This window comes from Ictidomys tridecemlineatus, chromosome 4 (genome assembly GCF_052094955.1).
Source record: "Ictidomys tridecemlineatus isolate mIctTri1 chromosome 4, mIctTri1.hap1, whole genome shotgun sequence".
Classification (NCBI taxonomy): Eukaryota; Metazoa; Chordata; class Mammalia; order Rodentia; family Sciuridae; genus Ictidomys; species Ictidomys tridecemlineatus.
In genome coordinates this window covers 183361648-183377171 of record NC_135480.1, presented here as the reverse complement: position 1 = coordinate 183377171, position 15524 = coordinate 183361648, and the positions used below count along the sequence as shown (strand labels likewise).

The window sequence follows — 15524 nt, the reverse complement described above, 5'->3', positions numbered from 1 at the left end:
GCATTGAGGCACAAAAAGACAATCTTAGAGCGACTCTTTGTACAACAGACCAGGTTGCACCAGGTAATGATGCTGTTTTATGTCTTAAATGGATTATTTAATTAAAGGCTTAAAACAGCTGGTTGGTGGTATGATCCCCATTTTATTGACCATGAAACTGAGGCTTCAAAGGGTTCTGTCTGCCGCCCCGGACCACAGAGTAAAGTTGTAAGTTGAATCCAGGTCTGTGTGACTCCAAGCTCAGCCTCTTTCTGCTATGCTGTCATGTCATCCAACACCAGGAAGTGTGGGCAGCAATACTAGCTTTCAATTAAGCATTTTTAGAGAGTGAAAAATTCATTTAATTGCTAATAAAGTGGAAGGGACCAAAGCTTTGTAGCTGAAGCTGTTTGTGTTCACATATGCCACTCGCTGGTTCTGTGACCTTGAGCAAGATGTTAACTTCCAGATCTGTTTCCTTGCGTGAGACATGGGAGTAATAATACCTTTCTTATAAGCTTGCTTTAGGGATTCTGGAAAATAATATAAGGTGTCCAAGGCTTAGTAAATATGAATCGCCTTTCTTTCTCTGCCCACAAAATACCACCATGTCTTTAATAAGTGTTATTAATTTTAGAAGTTAGGAAAAATTAAGCTATTTGTACATTATGTATATTAACAATTCTTCCTAGACCAGCCCTGGACAAAAGTCCATCGCAGTCCCTAATTTGTAGGCCCATCTTTCTTTCCTTCCTTTTGTACCCTGGACCTTGCTGGTCCTTGCAGGATAATTCTAGCCCTGTGTTATGTGGTGTTTGGAGTTCTTGGCCCCATGTTTAGTCAGAGTATCTCACCTGTGAGAACTGAATGCCTCTCTTTCTTCTCCCCAGCTCCTCTTCTCTCGCTCCCCTTCTGTTTGATTCAGCCTTTCTCATTTCTGGACTCTGCGTTTCTTCCTACTTTAGACTCTTACCCTCTCTTTACCGCTTTATCTTCTGGGCTTCCTCCTCCCTCTTTCTGCCTCTCTGGACTTCCCAAAGTGTTCTCTGTGTAAAGTTCTCTTCTCAGCTATTGTGATTTGGACCCTTGTTTCTTCCTGTCTTTCTGTTTAGGTTCAGAACTGATTTGGGCTCATGTGACCTCCTCAGTATTAACTTTGGTTTCTTCTGGGCCTGAGGGTGCTCACAGCCTTCTGTCCAGTGTGACCTGTCAGATCTCAGCCTTTCTGATAAAGGCTCCTTATTACCATTCAGGTTCTTACCAGTGGACATCAGACGTTATTCCAGTGGCTTCCAACAACCTTTCCTACCAGTCAGACCTGGGTATTGTCTTAGTCTCTTTGGACTGCCATTACAAAAATACCCCAAACTGAGAAATTTTACACAATAGAAATTTATTTCTCTGGAGGCTGGGAAATCCGGAATGAAAGTGTTGCAGATTCAGTGTCTGGTGAGGGCTGCTTTCTGTTTCTAAGATGGCACCTTGTCACTGCATCCTATGGGAAGGACAAACACTGTGTCCTCACATGGCAGAAGGGACTGAGAGGGACATAAACTGCCCTAATCTTGAGGGTTCTACCTTTATGACTTATTATCTCTTTAAGGCCCCACCTCTTAATACTATCACATTGGTGGTGAAATTTCAACAGAGGAACTTTCCAATGTTCAAATCAAAGCAGGTGTGTTACCGTCTTAGGAGATGAATGTGGGGGAAAAACAAATGAGGACACTTTCTACCCCCGCAGACTATAGTGGCAGACGGGGCTGGGGGCTCACCACTCTGTTTACCCTCTGCCCACCTCTTCTTGGAAGGGAAGGGACTATGCCTTCATATGACACTTCTTTTGTTACAGGGGCCTGCCTTTGGGCAACACTGAAAAAGGTCTCACTCCTTTCAACCAAAGCAATAGTGTTTTGGGTACAGTAGCTATTTAGGAGTTGGTTGAATGAATGTACATTCACATATGTAAAATTCTTTAAGAAACATGTGGTTCCTAAGGCTATATCACTCCCATTGGTCTAAAGAGAAGACTCTGGCTTCCCTAGTACGTTCTGCAAAGATTCAGGGCACATAACCACAAACAGTCTGGTTTCTCTTGGGAACTCTTCACATCATTGTCATAATGACTTTATCAACCTTTATTTTGAGCACATTTAATTTTCAGCCTGATTTTCTCTTGCATTGTGTGTGAGTCAGTATTTAGGGTAGTTAACACACTTGGGTGCTATTAATGCTTGCGTAACCCACACTCGGAGGAAGGTAGACCTTCATTTACAAATACGGAGGCCCAGAGAGCCTAACAAGTGACTTTCCCAAGCCCATGAAACTGGAAAACTCTGAAACTGAGATTCGAACCAGGTTAGCCAGACTCCAAAGCCTGAGTTCTCTCAGGCCTTGAGACTCCTCAGCAAGCCTTTACTGTAGAGAAAGAAACTAATTCAGGCCCCAGATGACCAGCAGGGAGGTCTAAAGGCCATGTGCCCCCCCCCCCCAGTGTGCTCCCTGTCTCCTGCCCCTGCCTGAGGGAGTCACACCAGGAGCAGCCTGTCACTGTCTTTCCCGTTCTCTAACTTAGAACATCAAGGTCTTCCCAGAGAGGGCTCAGTCATCTCACCCCCTGAAGAAAGTAGAGCCCCTGCACCAGGAATACAAACCAACAGAACACAAGGATCCCCTAGAAGACAGCAGAGCATATTTGTTGCCAGCCCCTTTGTAGCAGAGAAATGTTCCAAGGTCTTGGTTTTTAGGCCAGACAAGTTTAAGCACAGCCAGCCTGTCTCCTCCGTGCCCTTCCACCCCTCCCCTGGCCATAGTCACTGCCCATTTGACATGGCCAGGTCTGGGAGACCCAGCCCCTCCAGCAGGGTGTCCGTTTAAGAAGAGTATCTGGGCCTCCAGTGCTGAGTGATCTCTTTCTTTGCTTCTCCTTTTTAAAATTTGCCTTCTCCACCCTCTTCTCAAGCTGCTGATTGCTGTGGTTCCTTTTCACGTGGAGCCCAAGGCTGGGGAGATCTTGAAACCTGAGCTGGGTCCTGGAGGGCATTGACCGCTAGTAACCCCAGCCAGCTCGCCTGCCTGAGGACATCCCTCCTCCTCCGCTTTCCGCTGCCCTCCCTTGTCCCCCTCCTCTGCTCCTCCCTCCCTCTCTTTCTGCATCCCTTCTCCCTGATGGTTCTCTGTTTCAGAGGTGGTGGCTGGCCTTGGCTGGGCAGGCTGCCTGGAGAGAAGGGAAAGAACACTAAGTGGCCAAGAAAGCATCCCCTGGGGCAGGGCCTGGCCTCTCCACACCCCTTTGCCTGCCTGTGAAGCGCTTCCTTAGTGTGGGCAGAGAGGCCCTGCCTCTATGGATGGTGAGGAACTGAGGATTCTGCCTAGCTCTTCCCCAGCCCACAACACACACATTTCACCTGTTTGTTCTTTGTGGACACTAAGTTCTTTTTGGTTTTGCCTTTCCTTTCTCCTTTCCTTTGCTCTGCCACACTGCACTCACGGCAAAAGTTTCTGGGGAATTGGTAAGGCCCCTATTTGCTCTTCCAGGCAAAACCAAACCAAGAGGGCTGAGCTCAGTGGTACTGTGGTCAGTACTGAAGACACTGTGGTAGGAGAGCTCTCTTGGCCCTCTGCTGGAGAGCGGCTTTCAGTCTTCCCTGAGGGAAGCAGGGTCTCAGGTTTAGTTTAGCAAGTATCCTGGCTCCCCGTCCCTGCGTCTGTGACAGTGGTCATACCTTCTCAGTTTCCCGTGTAAATACGTGAAGCCAGTCAGCCCTTCCCCAGAGCCAAGCACTTTCACATTTCTGATCTTTGGTTTTCACAATAATTTGTGGATATTATTAGCTTCATGTTTACATTCAAGGAAACTGAGGCCCAGAAAGACCAAGAAAAGGGGGAAAGAGTTTCATGTTACAGTTCAGCTCTTCTGATGCTCTCTCCAGTTTTTATTTGACCTTGTACTCCTCTCAGTACCACAAGTAAGAATACCTCAGAGATCTCACCCACAAGTTTTATACTTGATAAAATCCAGTTCCATGTCATCTCGTTTGATCAAACTTAAGTGACCTAGTACTGTCCTTTGCATTAAGTATTCCTAGTCGGCTGGGAATGGCTGGTCTTTCTTGGTGGTCATCTTCTACCTGACTCCACCCTTGCAGAGACCAGCAGATGTCATCGGTGGGAGTTGATTCTCTGTAAAACGCTAGATTTATTTGTTCTTTTATAAAGTCCTGAATAGACAAATCAGTCTGCTTCAACCTTTCCTTTGCCTTGTAGACAGTATCACCAGCAAGAATTCGTCAGTTCTATCAGCTCAGGAACTCAGCCAGGCAAATACACAATATGCCCGTACATATGCACACACATACGTGTATAAACGTAGTTGGACCCTGAATACAGCCCGGCAGCATATTTGGCAAAGTCACTTCTCTGTTCCTTTCTCTTCTGCGTATGCTTCCCTGACCTTCCCACCCTTAAACTAGGTTAGGAACCCTGTTCTGTGCCCCCATAACAACCTGAATTTAGAATTAATTTAGGATTGAATTTAGGAATGATATTGGTCATTCCTAGAAAGACTGATAATATTATCCATTCTTTTATGGAGCATCTTACTCAGTGCCGGAAACTATCCTGGGCCTACAAGTATGTTCTGTCATTTGACCCCAAGCTCAGCCTAGTGAGGCAAATGCCAGTGACATTTTCATTTCATCATGTATTGACTCAGCCTCCCTCTGTTCTGTTCTCTGCTCTGCTCCCAGCTACTACTTCACCCGATTCTTCTCTTGACCTGCACTGATGTGACCCAGTGGGCTTAGAGGAACTTGAGTTCCATCTGCTGTAGCTTTCGCTCCAACCCTCCACAGTGGCAGTTTCCCAGATCACATCAATTCATTAATTTATTCACTCATTTGTATTTGTTCATTTGTTCATTCATGCATTCATTCATTCACCGAGTGCTCCTCTGTGCCAGGCATTGCTGGCTTTGGAGTTACAAATCCTGGTCTTCAACACATTTCTAGTGTTCTGGGAGAAAGATGTACCCACAGACAACTAAGGCTTGATCTGTGCAGTACTTGGGGGGAATGAAGTTGCTGTCAGGCGACAGAAGAGGGTTCCTAACACAGTTTGAAGGTGGTTAGGTGGGAAGTTCAGGGAAGGCTTCCTGGAGGTGGTGACTCATGGGCCCAGTCATAAAGGAGTGAGAGAAGGATGGCCGCTTCAGACATCTGGTGTTCACACTACTCTTGGCTTCTTCACTTGTTTTCTAGCAGGTACAGAGTCACCCTGCTCTGTCCTCACACACACCCCTCTCCTCTCTTCTTCCTCCCTACTTCTGAAATCTTAAGTTTTGAGGAATCTCTTCTCTCTAAATTTATTTGCCATTTTATTCATTCATTCATAAACAATAATTGAGGACCTATTGTGTGCACAGCACTCTGGGTACATGAGTACAGGATGACTTCATCCTTGCCATCTGGGGAGATCTTACTCTTTCCTTAGCAGCTTCTGGGGATTTGGGGCTGTTGAATTCTTTCTAGAACTTGTCCCCTGCAATTCCCATGAAGCACTTGCAGATAAACCTCATCTTGGACAAATGCTTCTATTAACTCTCTTCCTTGGGCTTTCTTATCTCTCCTTTTGCTCTCTTGAGTCAAATGTGCCTCTTTGTCTTCCTTATCAGCCCAGAAAGTTCCTTGAAGGCAGGACTGTGTCTTCGTCTTCTTTATAGTGCATCATTGTACAGTGGTAAACCTGAAGGAAATTGTCTCTTCAATAACAAAATATTACCACTTATGAAGCACCTGTCATGAGCCAGCTGCTCATTATTCATGCTTTACATATGAATCTCTCCAGTCCACACGTCTTCAATAGGTGGGGACTGTTACATTCATTCATAGGCAGGAAAACTCCATCTCAAGAAGGCCAATTGCACTTCTGTGGTCATATAGCCAATTCATGGGAGTGGGTACTACCAAATTTAGGTTTTTCTAGTTCTAACCCCTGATTTTTTTCCCTCTGCATATTATTGTTTTTCAAACTTGGTCAGAGTCACCTAGAAATTTTTTTTTTTTTTTTTAATTCTGGTATGCCTGAGTCTTACCCCTAACAGTTCTGATTAGGCATTCTGGGGTATGGCCTAGGCTTTGGGAATTTTTTGTAAAGCTTCCAGGTGAGTCTAGCATTCTCAGTCTTGGCTAAGACTGAGAATCGGCTTATAGTACCACGTTGCCTTCCTGTGTCCACATGAGTGCAGCTGTCAGGGGCGATGTGACACTGAGCCAGCATGTGTTGATATCCATGTGACCAGACTGTGAGTGCTTCATAGCCAGGGCTCTTTGGCCCTCTGTGCCGCTTCCCCACCCGGCCATCCTACCACACCACGCACGTGCACTGACAAAGGTTGTTGACTATTTCACCAGCCTCTTGGTTCTTGTGCCTCCTCCAGGGGATAGGCGGTTAGAGTCTGATCACATCCAGCTGTTTTCATCCTCAGAGCCTGTTGACATAACAGAAGAGTCTTATAAACATGCTGAGCACATTTGCTGTCCCAAGAGTGTTGCTGGATGACCTAGACCCATTGAAAGTGCAATCTGGGTCAGCCTCCCACATTTCTGCCGCCCTTGGTGGGAAGGAGGGGGTTGTTCTGCAGTTCCTTGGCACAGTGCTGTGCGCTGCCCTGGCTCTGCTTGGGAGGAGTGTGTGGCTGAACCGGTTGATGAGTTAGTTCACATGTTTATTTTGTTCTGTCAAGGGTTTAGGGGGACTCTTTTTGGCCCCTCAGTTTTGGGGGTAAAGCACAACTAGGTGAAATGACCTGGTAAATAAAGATGCAGAACCAGGTTTCCGACTTGCTGGTGGGTTTTTTCCTATTGTTGTAGGATAGTCGGTGTTGGCCTTCTCAATGGTAGGCCTCAACTGAAGTCGCCACATACCTACCACTTTCCTTCCTGTTTACCCCTGTCATGGATACTGGGGAGTCCTGGATCACTTTCTGTCCTAGGAAGGCTGTTCTAGTGGCACGAGGTCCTGGGGTGTGGCTTGGGGATGGTCCTGACTTCCCAAGGCTCTTCCTGGGCTTGCTCAGAGATGGAAGAAATCTGGGCTGTTGCTCAGATACTTGTGGATCTTTTCAGTCTTGATCCCATCTCCTGGTATTTATTATTTAGCTGTCATTCACTGAACAGTAATTCTGTGCTGGACCCTGAAATGGGAATTGGGGACACTAATAAAACACATATTCTTTGACCTTATGGGCATGGTCTAGTGGAGCAGCATGTAAGTAAAACAGTGTTTCTTAAAACATGGCTCTCGGATCCCCTGCCTTAGAAGTACAAGGCAGTTAATTCAGATGTAGACTTGTGGGCCACCCTCTCCAGATCCATTTTTAGAATCTGTAAGGATTGAACCCCCAAAACTGCATTTTAGCACACCCCCCTAAGTGAGTTTTAGGTGCAGTATGCATCGTGTGTGAGGGGGAACACCAGGCTAGCGGCAGTTTGCAGGAGAACCTATTCTGAGAAAGACACTAAAAGGCCCAGGAACAGCTTCTGGGGGTCATGAGGAATTCCTAGGAGCTGGCCACATAGGTGTCATGGGGAATCATTTCTCTAGAGATGTGACTCTTTCTAAGTTATTTTTCTAGAACTCCATACAGTATTACTGAAATTTGCGTAAGGCAGAACATGCCTGGATCACACAGCTCTAATGGAAATCAGCATGGTCTGTAGGGTCCTAGCTGCTACTTTATGTCTGTGCTTGACCCTCTTAGTTTAGGATGAACTCACTAAGCCTCACACTGGAACCCTGTGGTCAGATCAGACCTCTTCAGGGGAATCATTTGTGTTTGTAAAGTTTGCCCCCTAGAGGCCAATTTATGTCTGAGCCTGGGCAAGTGACTGCCCAGCCTGCCTTGAGGTCATGATGAGCTGGTTTTATCTTTATTGCCAACAAGAATTTAGACTATTAGGAGGATGGGGTGGAAAGAGAAGAGGTGGACAGTCAAATGAAATAAGATGGGGAAAGTGATATTATTTCAGAGTCAGAGGGCCCCTCCAGGCATCTGCTTAGAAATCTCTTGTTTTAGAGATGAAGAAACTAAGGTTCAGAACAATGGCCTGAAATACCCATGTGACATGGTATCAGAAACAGCCTCCAAATCTAGGCTCTAGAATTCCGGGTTCCTGACCAGTGCTTTTTCTGATTTGCATCACTGGATTGAAGCTTTTTCTAAATGTACCTGGAGGGCTTATTGCTTAACAGGAATCTATATGAAACCCTTTAGCAAGCAAATTATTTGGTAGGGACGAGTTAAAGATATATGCCCATGTATTGTTCTAGGGCGTGACAAGCCTGGGCTTTAGAGCCTAACATCACATGTTTTGTTTCTAATTAAAATGAGACCAGGAGAGTGCTTTGATATGCACAATGTGTACACCAGTGGTCCCTGGCGGGCAGCATCAAATATTCCCTGGAAGCTTGTTAGAAATGTAGGTTCTCCAGCCCCATCCCAGGTCCACTGAATCAGAAATTCTGGGGCTGGGGTCCAGCTGTCTGTTCTGTCCCACTAGTTATTCTGATGCACATTAAAGTTTGAGACCCATTGCCAGCTCCATGAGATCTGCCCCTATGGCTTATGGAATAAGCCTTTAAATCGCTCAGATTTTAGCTAGGTTCAGATGGTCCCAGGGAGACAGGAGTGGTGGGGTTGATATCTCAAATCTCTGGTGGAAAGGATGAGATCATTTAAAAGATTGGGCTTTTTGTTTGAAAAGCAAGGAGAAGCTGTGTGTGTGTGTGACAGCACTGTGGCACTGTGTGAGTCTGGGAGTGAGACTCAATGATCAGAAGGCAGTCTCTTCCTGTCTCTCCTGATGAGGCAGATCTCCCCTAGCTCATTTCGATGTGTGTGTAAGCCAGAAGCCTGTGGTCATCAATCAGTTTAAAACCAGGCAATCAATATTATGATATTTTTCTCCACCTGCCTCATAGTGTTTTTTGTTGTGTTTTGTTTTGAGTTACTTATTAAATGAAAACAAAACACCATTTTTTTTTTGATAGGCTTGAAGCTTCAGGATTTCCTGGTGGACAATGAAACCTTCTCAGGATTCCTGAATCACAATCTGTCTCTACCAAGGCCAACTGTGGAGAAAATGCTGGGGGCTGATGTCAGTCTGCAGAAGGTAAGTGGCCGCTTCACTTCCTCCATTGTTTGCCTAGAAAGAAAGGACTAAACCTCTCTCTTTATAATGATGGTGAAGGAAGAAGTTAGCTCGAATTCATCTTCACCTAATGTGACTTCCGGAGGAGGCTGGGCATCATGAAACCCTCCAGAGAGCAAAATGTGCAGCCCGGCGTCAAGGGCCGGCTGGTTGACATAAAACTGATTTACTGTCCATTGGTTGGCATTTAGGATGACTTCCTCCCAAAAGGGTTACATTTTAAGTTCAAATGAATTAAACTTTCTAAAAAATATATTTCACAGTTCTGAGATAAGAACCAGGGTTAAGGATTATTGACTTGGAGAGGTTCCGTCAATGCAATCAAAGACAGGAGATTTAAAAAGCATAATGCTGCTTTGAAAGAGAGCAAAGATACATAAGGAGAGTTTTCTTTTTAAATTTATAAAAGCAGGAAGTAATATTTAGAGTTTATATGGAATTTTAACCTTAGATTCTTCGAGAAAGAACTTCCTGTGGCATCGTTAATTCTCATGGAGCTCCTGCGCAGATGACCTGATATTGATTTTTCAGAGATGCTTCTCAAGTGCATTCTCTGGCAGGAAGGGAACTTCTTTCTTACCCGGTCTCATGTCTGCGTAATAAACTGGTCTTTACAATAAGCAGAAGTAGTGGAAATGTTTATGTTTGAAAATAAGGTCTTTGCTTCACAAGATCCAGAATTTTTAAAATTAGAAAAATGTGCTTACTGCTTGCCCTTATGAAACTAGGAAAATATGCCTTGTGTTTACCAATTGTGTGGCTAGGAGGTGGGCCAGAGGCAGCAAGCTTTTGAAAATGGTTGTGTTTAGCACAATTTCCATTGTCCCCTGCCAAATCCGTATCTGTCACATCCCATCAGTTTAGAATAAGGGGCATCCTAAGCATGGAGGTGGTCCGCACATGGTAGTTAGAATTTCTGAGTTGTCGGTATTCTTAAAAACAGACACTAAGGGTAAACTGGCAGCCTGGTGGCAAGAACTGGTTAAAGAAAGGAGTAAAACAGAAGTGCACTTGAGTATCTGGCATAGGTGAAAATTTATTGGAAACCGTGGCAGGCCAAATACTCTGCAGTTTATTTGAGAAGCTATTGGCCCATCACTCACATTAGGTTGTTCTATTAGCAAGACAGGCTGTATTTATTTAAACTAACAGGGAAGTTAGTAACTCTACATATATAAAAAAAGAGCCTGTATCATTCATTCATTCATTCAACAAATCTTTATAGACTCTAGGGTTCCAGTTCTATGAATACAAAGTCAGCACTGAAAGTCAAGGCCCTGCTTTTTACAAAGCCTGCTGTCTACAGGGGAATAAGAACCAAGAAGCACAATTTATTCAGGGCCAGGACAGCTAATTAAGTAAACAAAAAATGACCAAGGAGAGGCTTCCTAGTGGGTTTGCTATTCTGAATAGATAAGAATGATTTAAACTGGCCTATCAATGAGATGATAGGAGGTCCAACTTTCCAATAAATTCCAGTAAATTTATTTTCCAGTAAATTCCAAATTCCAAATTCTGCCTTTAGTTCTGTGCATTGATTAAATATCTAGACCTGTAGACAAATCATATTTTTTTTCAGAATCCACCCCAATCCCAGTTTAAGAAATCATAAATTCCAAAATAGCAAGGATGTTTTACTCTAATAAAAGTGGTTCCAGGAGTTCAGATTCTGGATTCCTATTCAATGAATCATGTGTCCCAGCACTGAAAAAAAGAGTTGGATTCAGAGTTGGATTTCTCTCTGCAAGAGGGACGAGAATGTGGAAGATACTGAGTCCAACACATCATGCAGGTTTAAAATGTGCTGTCAGATCATGCCATGATTTATTCTGAAATTCAGAAAAAAGACCCGATGCTTTAAACTATCATCAGCAGTGCTCCTTTTTTTTTTTTTAAAGAGAGAGTGAGAGAGGAGAGAGAGAGAGAGAGAGAGAGAGAGAGAGAGAGAGAGAGAGAGAGAGAGAATTTTTTTTTTTAATATGTATTTTTTAGTTCTCGGCGGACACAACATCTTTGTTGGTATGTGGTGCTGAGGATTGAACCCGGGCCGCACGCATGCCAGGCGAGCGCGCTACCGCTTGAGCCACATCCCCAGCCCAGCAGTGCTCCTTTTAAGACCTTCAAAACTGTACCTGTGGGAAGCACCCCAAGGGCTTCACAGACCCTGCTTCCCATCTTTGTAATCCCATTTCACTTGTCTCTCTTTGCATGAATATTTCCAGGTATTTTTGCAAGGTTACCAGTTACATTTGACCAATCTGTGCAACGGATCCAAATTAGGAGAAGTGATTCGACTTGGTGATGCAGAAGTTTTTGAGCTTTGCAGTCTACCAAGGGAGAAACTGGATGCGGCAGAGCGAGTGCTTCGTTCCAACATGGACATCCTGAAGCCGATCGTGGTGAGTGGACTTGCTCTGTGGAAAAGAAGCTTCACGTGCTAATAATGCTTTTGGAATGTAAAATTTTTCCTTGGACAACATGTCTTTGTTTTTGTAGAAACACAGGGCTGGCTTTGAGTTTGTGATACTGTTTAGCCAAGTGGTATTTTAAGTGTGAATGAGGGAAGGATGTGAAGGGTGTGGCTGAGTCCAAGCCCAAGGTCCCTTGTGCCCATTTCAATCAGAGAAGACCTGCTTTTTCATGTTTTTCATACTATAACTATGAGTCAGAGTTCTTTTGAAGAAAGCGTTCCCTGGATTTTTTTTTTTTTTAAGTCTCAAACCATTGATGGGAAGATGGCTATTTATAGGTGATTTAAAAACACTCAGAAAGGAGATACAGTAGGCTGTCACAGTAAAACCCTGGAATTAGAGGGGACCACACCCAGTAATTAGCTTAATCAATGACAAAATTGCATCCAAAGGAAAAAATCCCAACAAAATTTGATCAGCTCAGGAATCCATTGTTCAGAGAAGCACTCCATGAGAATACACATTCCTTTTAAACCAAATCATGTGGATGAGCATGAGCCTGTAGATAGGAATTCAAGAATAAAAATGTCTCTGGGTTTTCTGAGAGTTCTGGTGAAATGCCCAGATATCACTTAATGTTCAGGATTCAGGTTTCCTACTTAACAGAGAGTGCTCTGATTTGTCAGTAAGCTCTCTTAAAACCAGGAAAAAAGCCCTGGAAGAAGAATGTGCCTGAAAAGAGAGATTCTTTATTATTAGAAAATGAAATTATAATTCTCTTGGATTTTGTGTGCCATGACTTCTCTATAGAGAGTTGAGACTTCCCTGGGGGGCAGGGGGTCCTAAGAATATGCAGTTTCTGGACCCTGTGCCTTGGATGTGACCTTAGAAACACATCTCAAGTTATGGATTCTGGACTGACCATTGAGAAATTCTTTTTTTTTTTTTTTGGTACTGGGGGTTGAACCCAGGGGTACTTAACCACTGAGCCACATCCCCAGCTCTTTATTGTTTTTTTAAATTGAGATAGGGTCTCGCTATGTAACTTAGGGTCTTGCTAAATTGCTTTGAACTTGTGATCCTCCTGCCTCAGCCTCCCAAGCCATGGGGATTATAGGCATGTGTCAGTGCACCTGGATTGATCTATTTCTTAATGGGGATGTTTGAAGCCCCAAGTAACATCCCTAAATTTTAGATAAGCTCACTTGTGCAGAGATTTGCAGCTTATTAGCATTTTTCACTGTGAGACATAGAAGGTCACGGTTATTAAAAATGGTACAAAAGGTTGGGGTGCAAAACCTTTCCCTGGACTGCTTTTGGCTTCTTCACTTCACTACAAGACAGAAATGTTCATCCTTCATATTTTAGAAAGATGAGTGTTTTTACAAGACATAGTAATTTATTCTGGTGCCCCTTCATTCTGTTTTACTTCCGTTTACTCATTAAACACCTGTTGTATACACAACCCCAGTACAGAAACCCACCCAATCACATAATGTCTGAATTTCACTCAGGGAAGAACGCTGACAATTAACAGCTCAGCTTTCAAATTGAAATTCCTCTCCATTTGGGACGATCAGCTACATGACAAGTACCTGGAGAGGGTCCTTCAAACCTGTCAGCCGCGTTGCATTCCATCTGCTTGTGTGGTGGCTGTACAGGTTGTTGACTAAGGTGGCTGGAGGACGCTTGCTGCACATCTCCTGGGTGTCCAGAACATCTAGGGTTCTGCTTCTGCCCCTCTGCTCTTTCGGAGAAACCTGTCTTCATGAATTCAGAAGATGGGTTCGTGATGAGTTATTCTGAGTGGTTTGGATTGTTCTGTGGAAAGATGATTTTGGAGGTTGCCTTTGAGATAAAATGACTTTCTAACATTTGGGGATGTTATTTATTGAATTAAGCCCAGTTTTAATTGGGGTCCCTGGACTGATATTTGATTTTCAGTAAGCAGGCTTTTCCTCCTGTCACTTGGTTGCAATTTTAACATTTGTGATGGTAGATGTATGTGACACGTGACATCAACGCACGTGGCCAGTTAATTATGCCAAGAACTACAACAGAAGCAGCAACCAGATGCCAGGGACAGTATCATGGGGGGGAAACTTCTGTCAATACGTGTTTCTGTACCAAAAGGGAATCATCAGGAGGGACATATTTTGAAACATTTTTTCTCATTTAATTATTTTTTAACGTGGGTGTTTCCTCATTTTTCAGCCAAGGGTATTCTGAGTCTTTTTCCTGGGCCTCTTCCAGTCTCTGAATGACTTCTGGAAAATAGTGTTGGGACATAATGGGGAAGTGTGGCAGAGTTGGAAGGGCTGTGGGCTTGGGGTCAGCTCACCTGGATTCAAGTGTTGCTTCTGCTGTTTCCTGGAATTGACCTTGAAAAGATTATTTTAACCTTGGTAGGCCTCAGCTTCCTCTCCCTTTACTTGCAGATAAATATATGCTAATCTTTGCTGTGATTATCGGCCACATATATGAAGAGCCTCGCTTGGGACTTGGCACACAATAGGTGTTCAATAAATAGAAACCGATCATTTAATTGACACAATATAAATTATGTGCTGAAAATAATTGCTGGTAAGATAGACATTCCCTTCCATAGGTCAGTGTTGGGAATTAGAGTCATACCAAGCAAGGTGGTTCTGGAGAACATTTCCATGAAAATTGCATTTTTTGTCCAGATATTACCCAAACCTCTCACCCTATAAAGCCTTATTTATATCTGTGCTGCAATCCATATCTCACATGAAAATAAATACTGGATGCTGGAGTGCTTCAAGTTTTCTAGAGGTAAGATATGTTTTTAATTAAGAGTTTTCTATATTTTACTTAAAAACTTATTCATCCATAGAGTGATATTTACTGCTTATTATGTGTCAGGACTGTTACAGAGCTGGACTAGCTGAGATCCTCAAAAAATATGGCTTTCTATATCAATGTCTATAGAAACATAATTCACAGGCTGGCTCCATAGGTTAGCTACTAAGTGCCCTTCAACAGATGAATGGATAAAGAAAATGCGGTATATATATATATGCACAATGGAGTATTACTCAGTCATAAAGAATGATTTTATGACATTTGCCAGTAAATGGTTGAAGTTGGAGACTATCATGCTAAGTGAAATAAGCCAGTTCCAAAAAGTGAAAGGTAGAATGTTTTCTCTGATATGCAGAAGTTAATCCAAAATAAGGGAGGTGGGAGATAAAAAAAAATGAATCAAAGAAAAATCAGTGGAGTAGACAAAAGGGACTGAAGGGAAGGGAGAAGGAATGGGATAGGGAAAGACAGTGGAATGAATCTATCCTAACTTTCCTATGTACCTATGTGATTGTACCACAGTACATCTCACCATATGTGCATCCACAAGGCGCTAATTTAAAAAAACTATAAAAAAAATAGATCAGTATAGGAGAGGGAAAGGGGGAGGGCGGAGGGGAAGGAAAGAGGAAGTACTGGGGGCTGAATTAGAACAAATTATATTACAATGCTTTTATAATTATGTCAAAATGAATCCTGTTGTCATACATAACTAGAAAGGAAGGAAGGAAGGAAGGAAGGAAGGAAGGAAGGAAGGAAAGAAGGAAGGAAGGAAGGAAGGAAGTAGGGAGGGAGGGAGGGAGGGAAGGAAGGAAGGAAGGAAGTAGGAAGGGAGGGAAGGAAGGAAGGAAGGAAGGAAGGAAGGAAAGAAGGAAGGAAGGAAGGAAGTAGGGAGGGAGGGAAGGAAGGAAGGAAGTAGGGAGGGAGGGAGGGAAGGAAGGAAGGAAGGCTTTCTGATGGGTTCATACATGAAATATTACCTCTGAGTCTAAGGAAGGCTCATGTCACCGAGTATTCAGAGTGTTTTTCCTGCAGGAGGAGCTCAGAGCCACCTGGCAACCACTTCTCTTACCTCTCTGCACAGCAGGTGAAGACAGGT

General features: G+C 43.6%; 1 protein-coding gene across 2 annotated transcripts in view; it reads left to right on the top strand.

Moving 5' to 3' along the window:
- The window catches only part of Abca1 (ATP binding cassette subfamily A member 1), a 134313-nt gene that overhangs the window by 44470 nt on the left and 74319 nt on the right, over nucleotides 1–15524 (top strand). For both annotated transcript variants that reach the window (XM_021729402.3, XM_005329744.5), the window contains exons 6-7: nucleotides 9028–9149; nucleotides 11411–11587. In XM_021729402.3, coding sequence (XP_021585077.1) covers nucleotides 9028–9149; nucleotides 11411–11587 — 299 coding nt within the window. The remainder of the gene's footprint in view (nucleotides 1–9027; nucleotides 9150–11410; nucleotides 11588–15524) is intronic.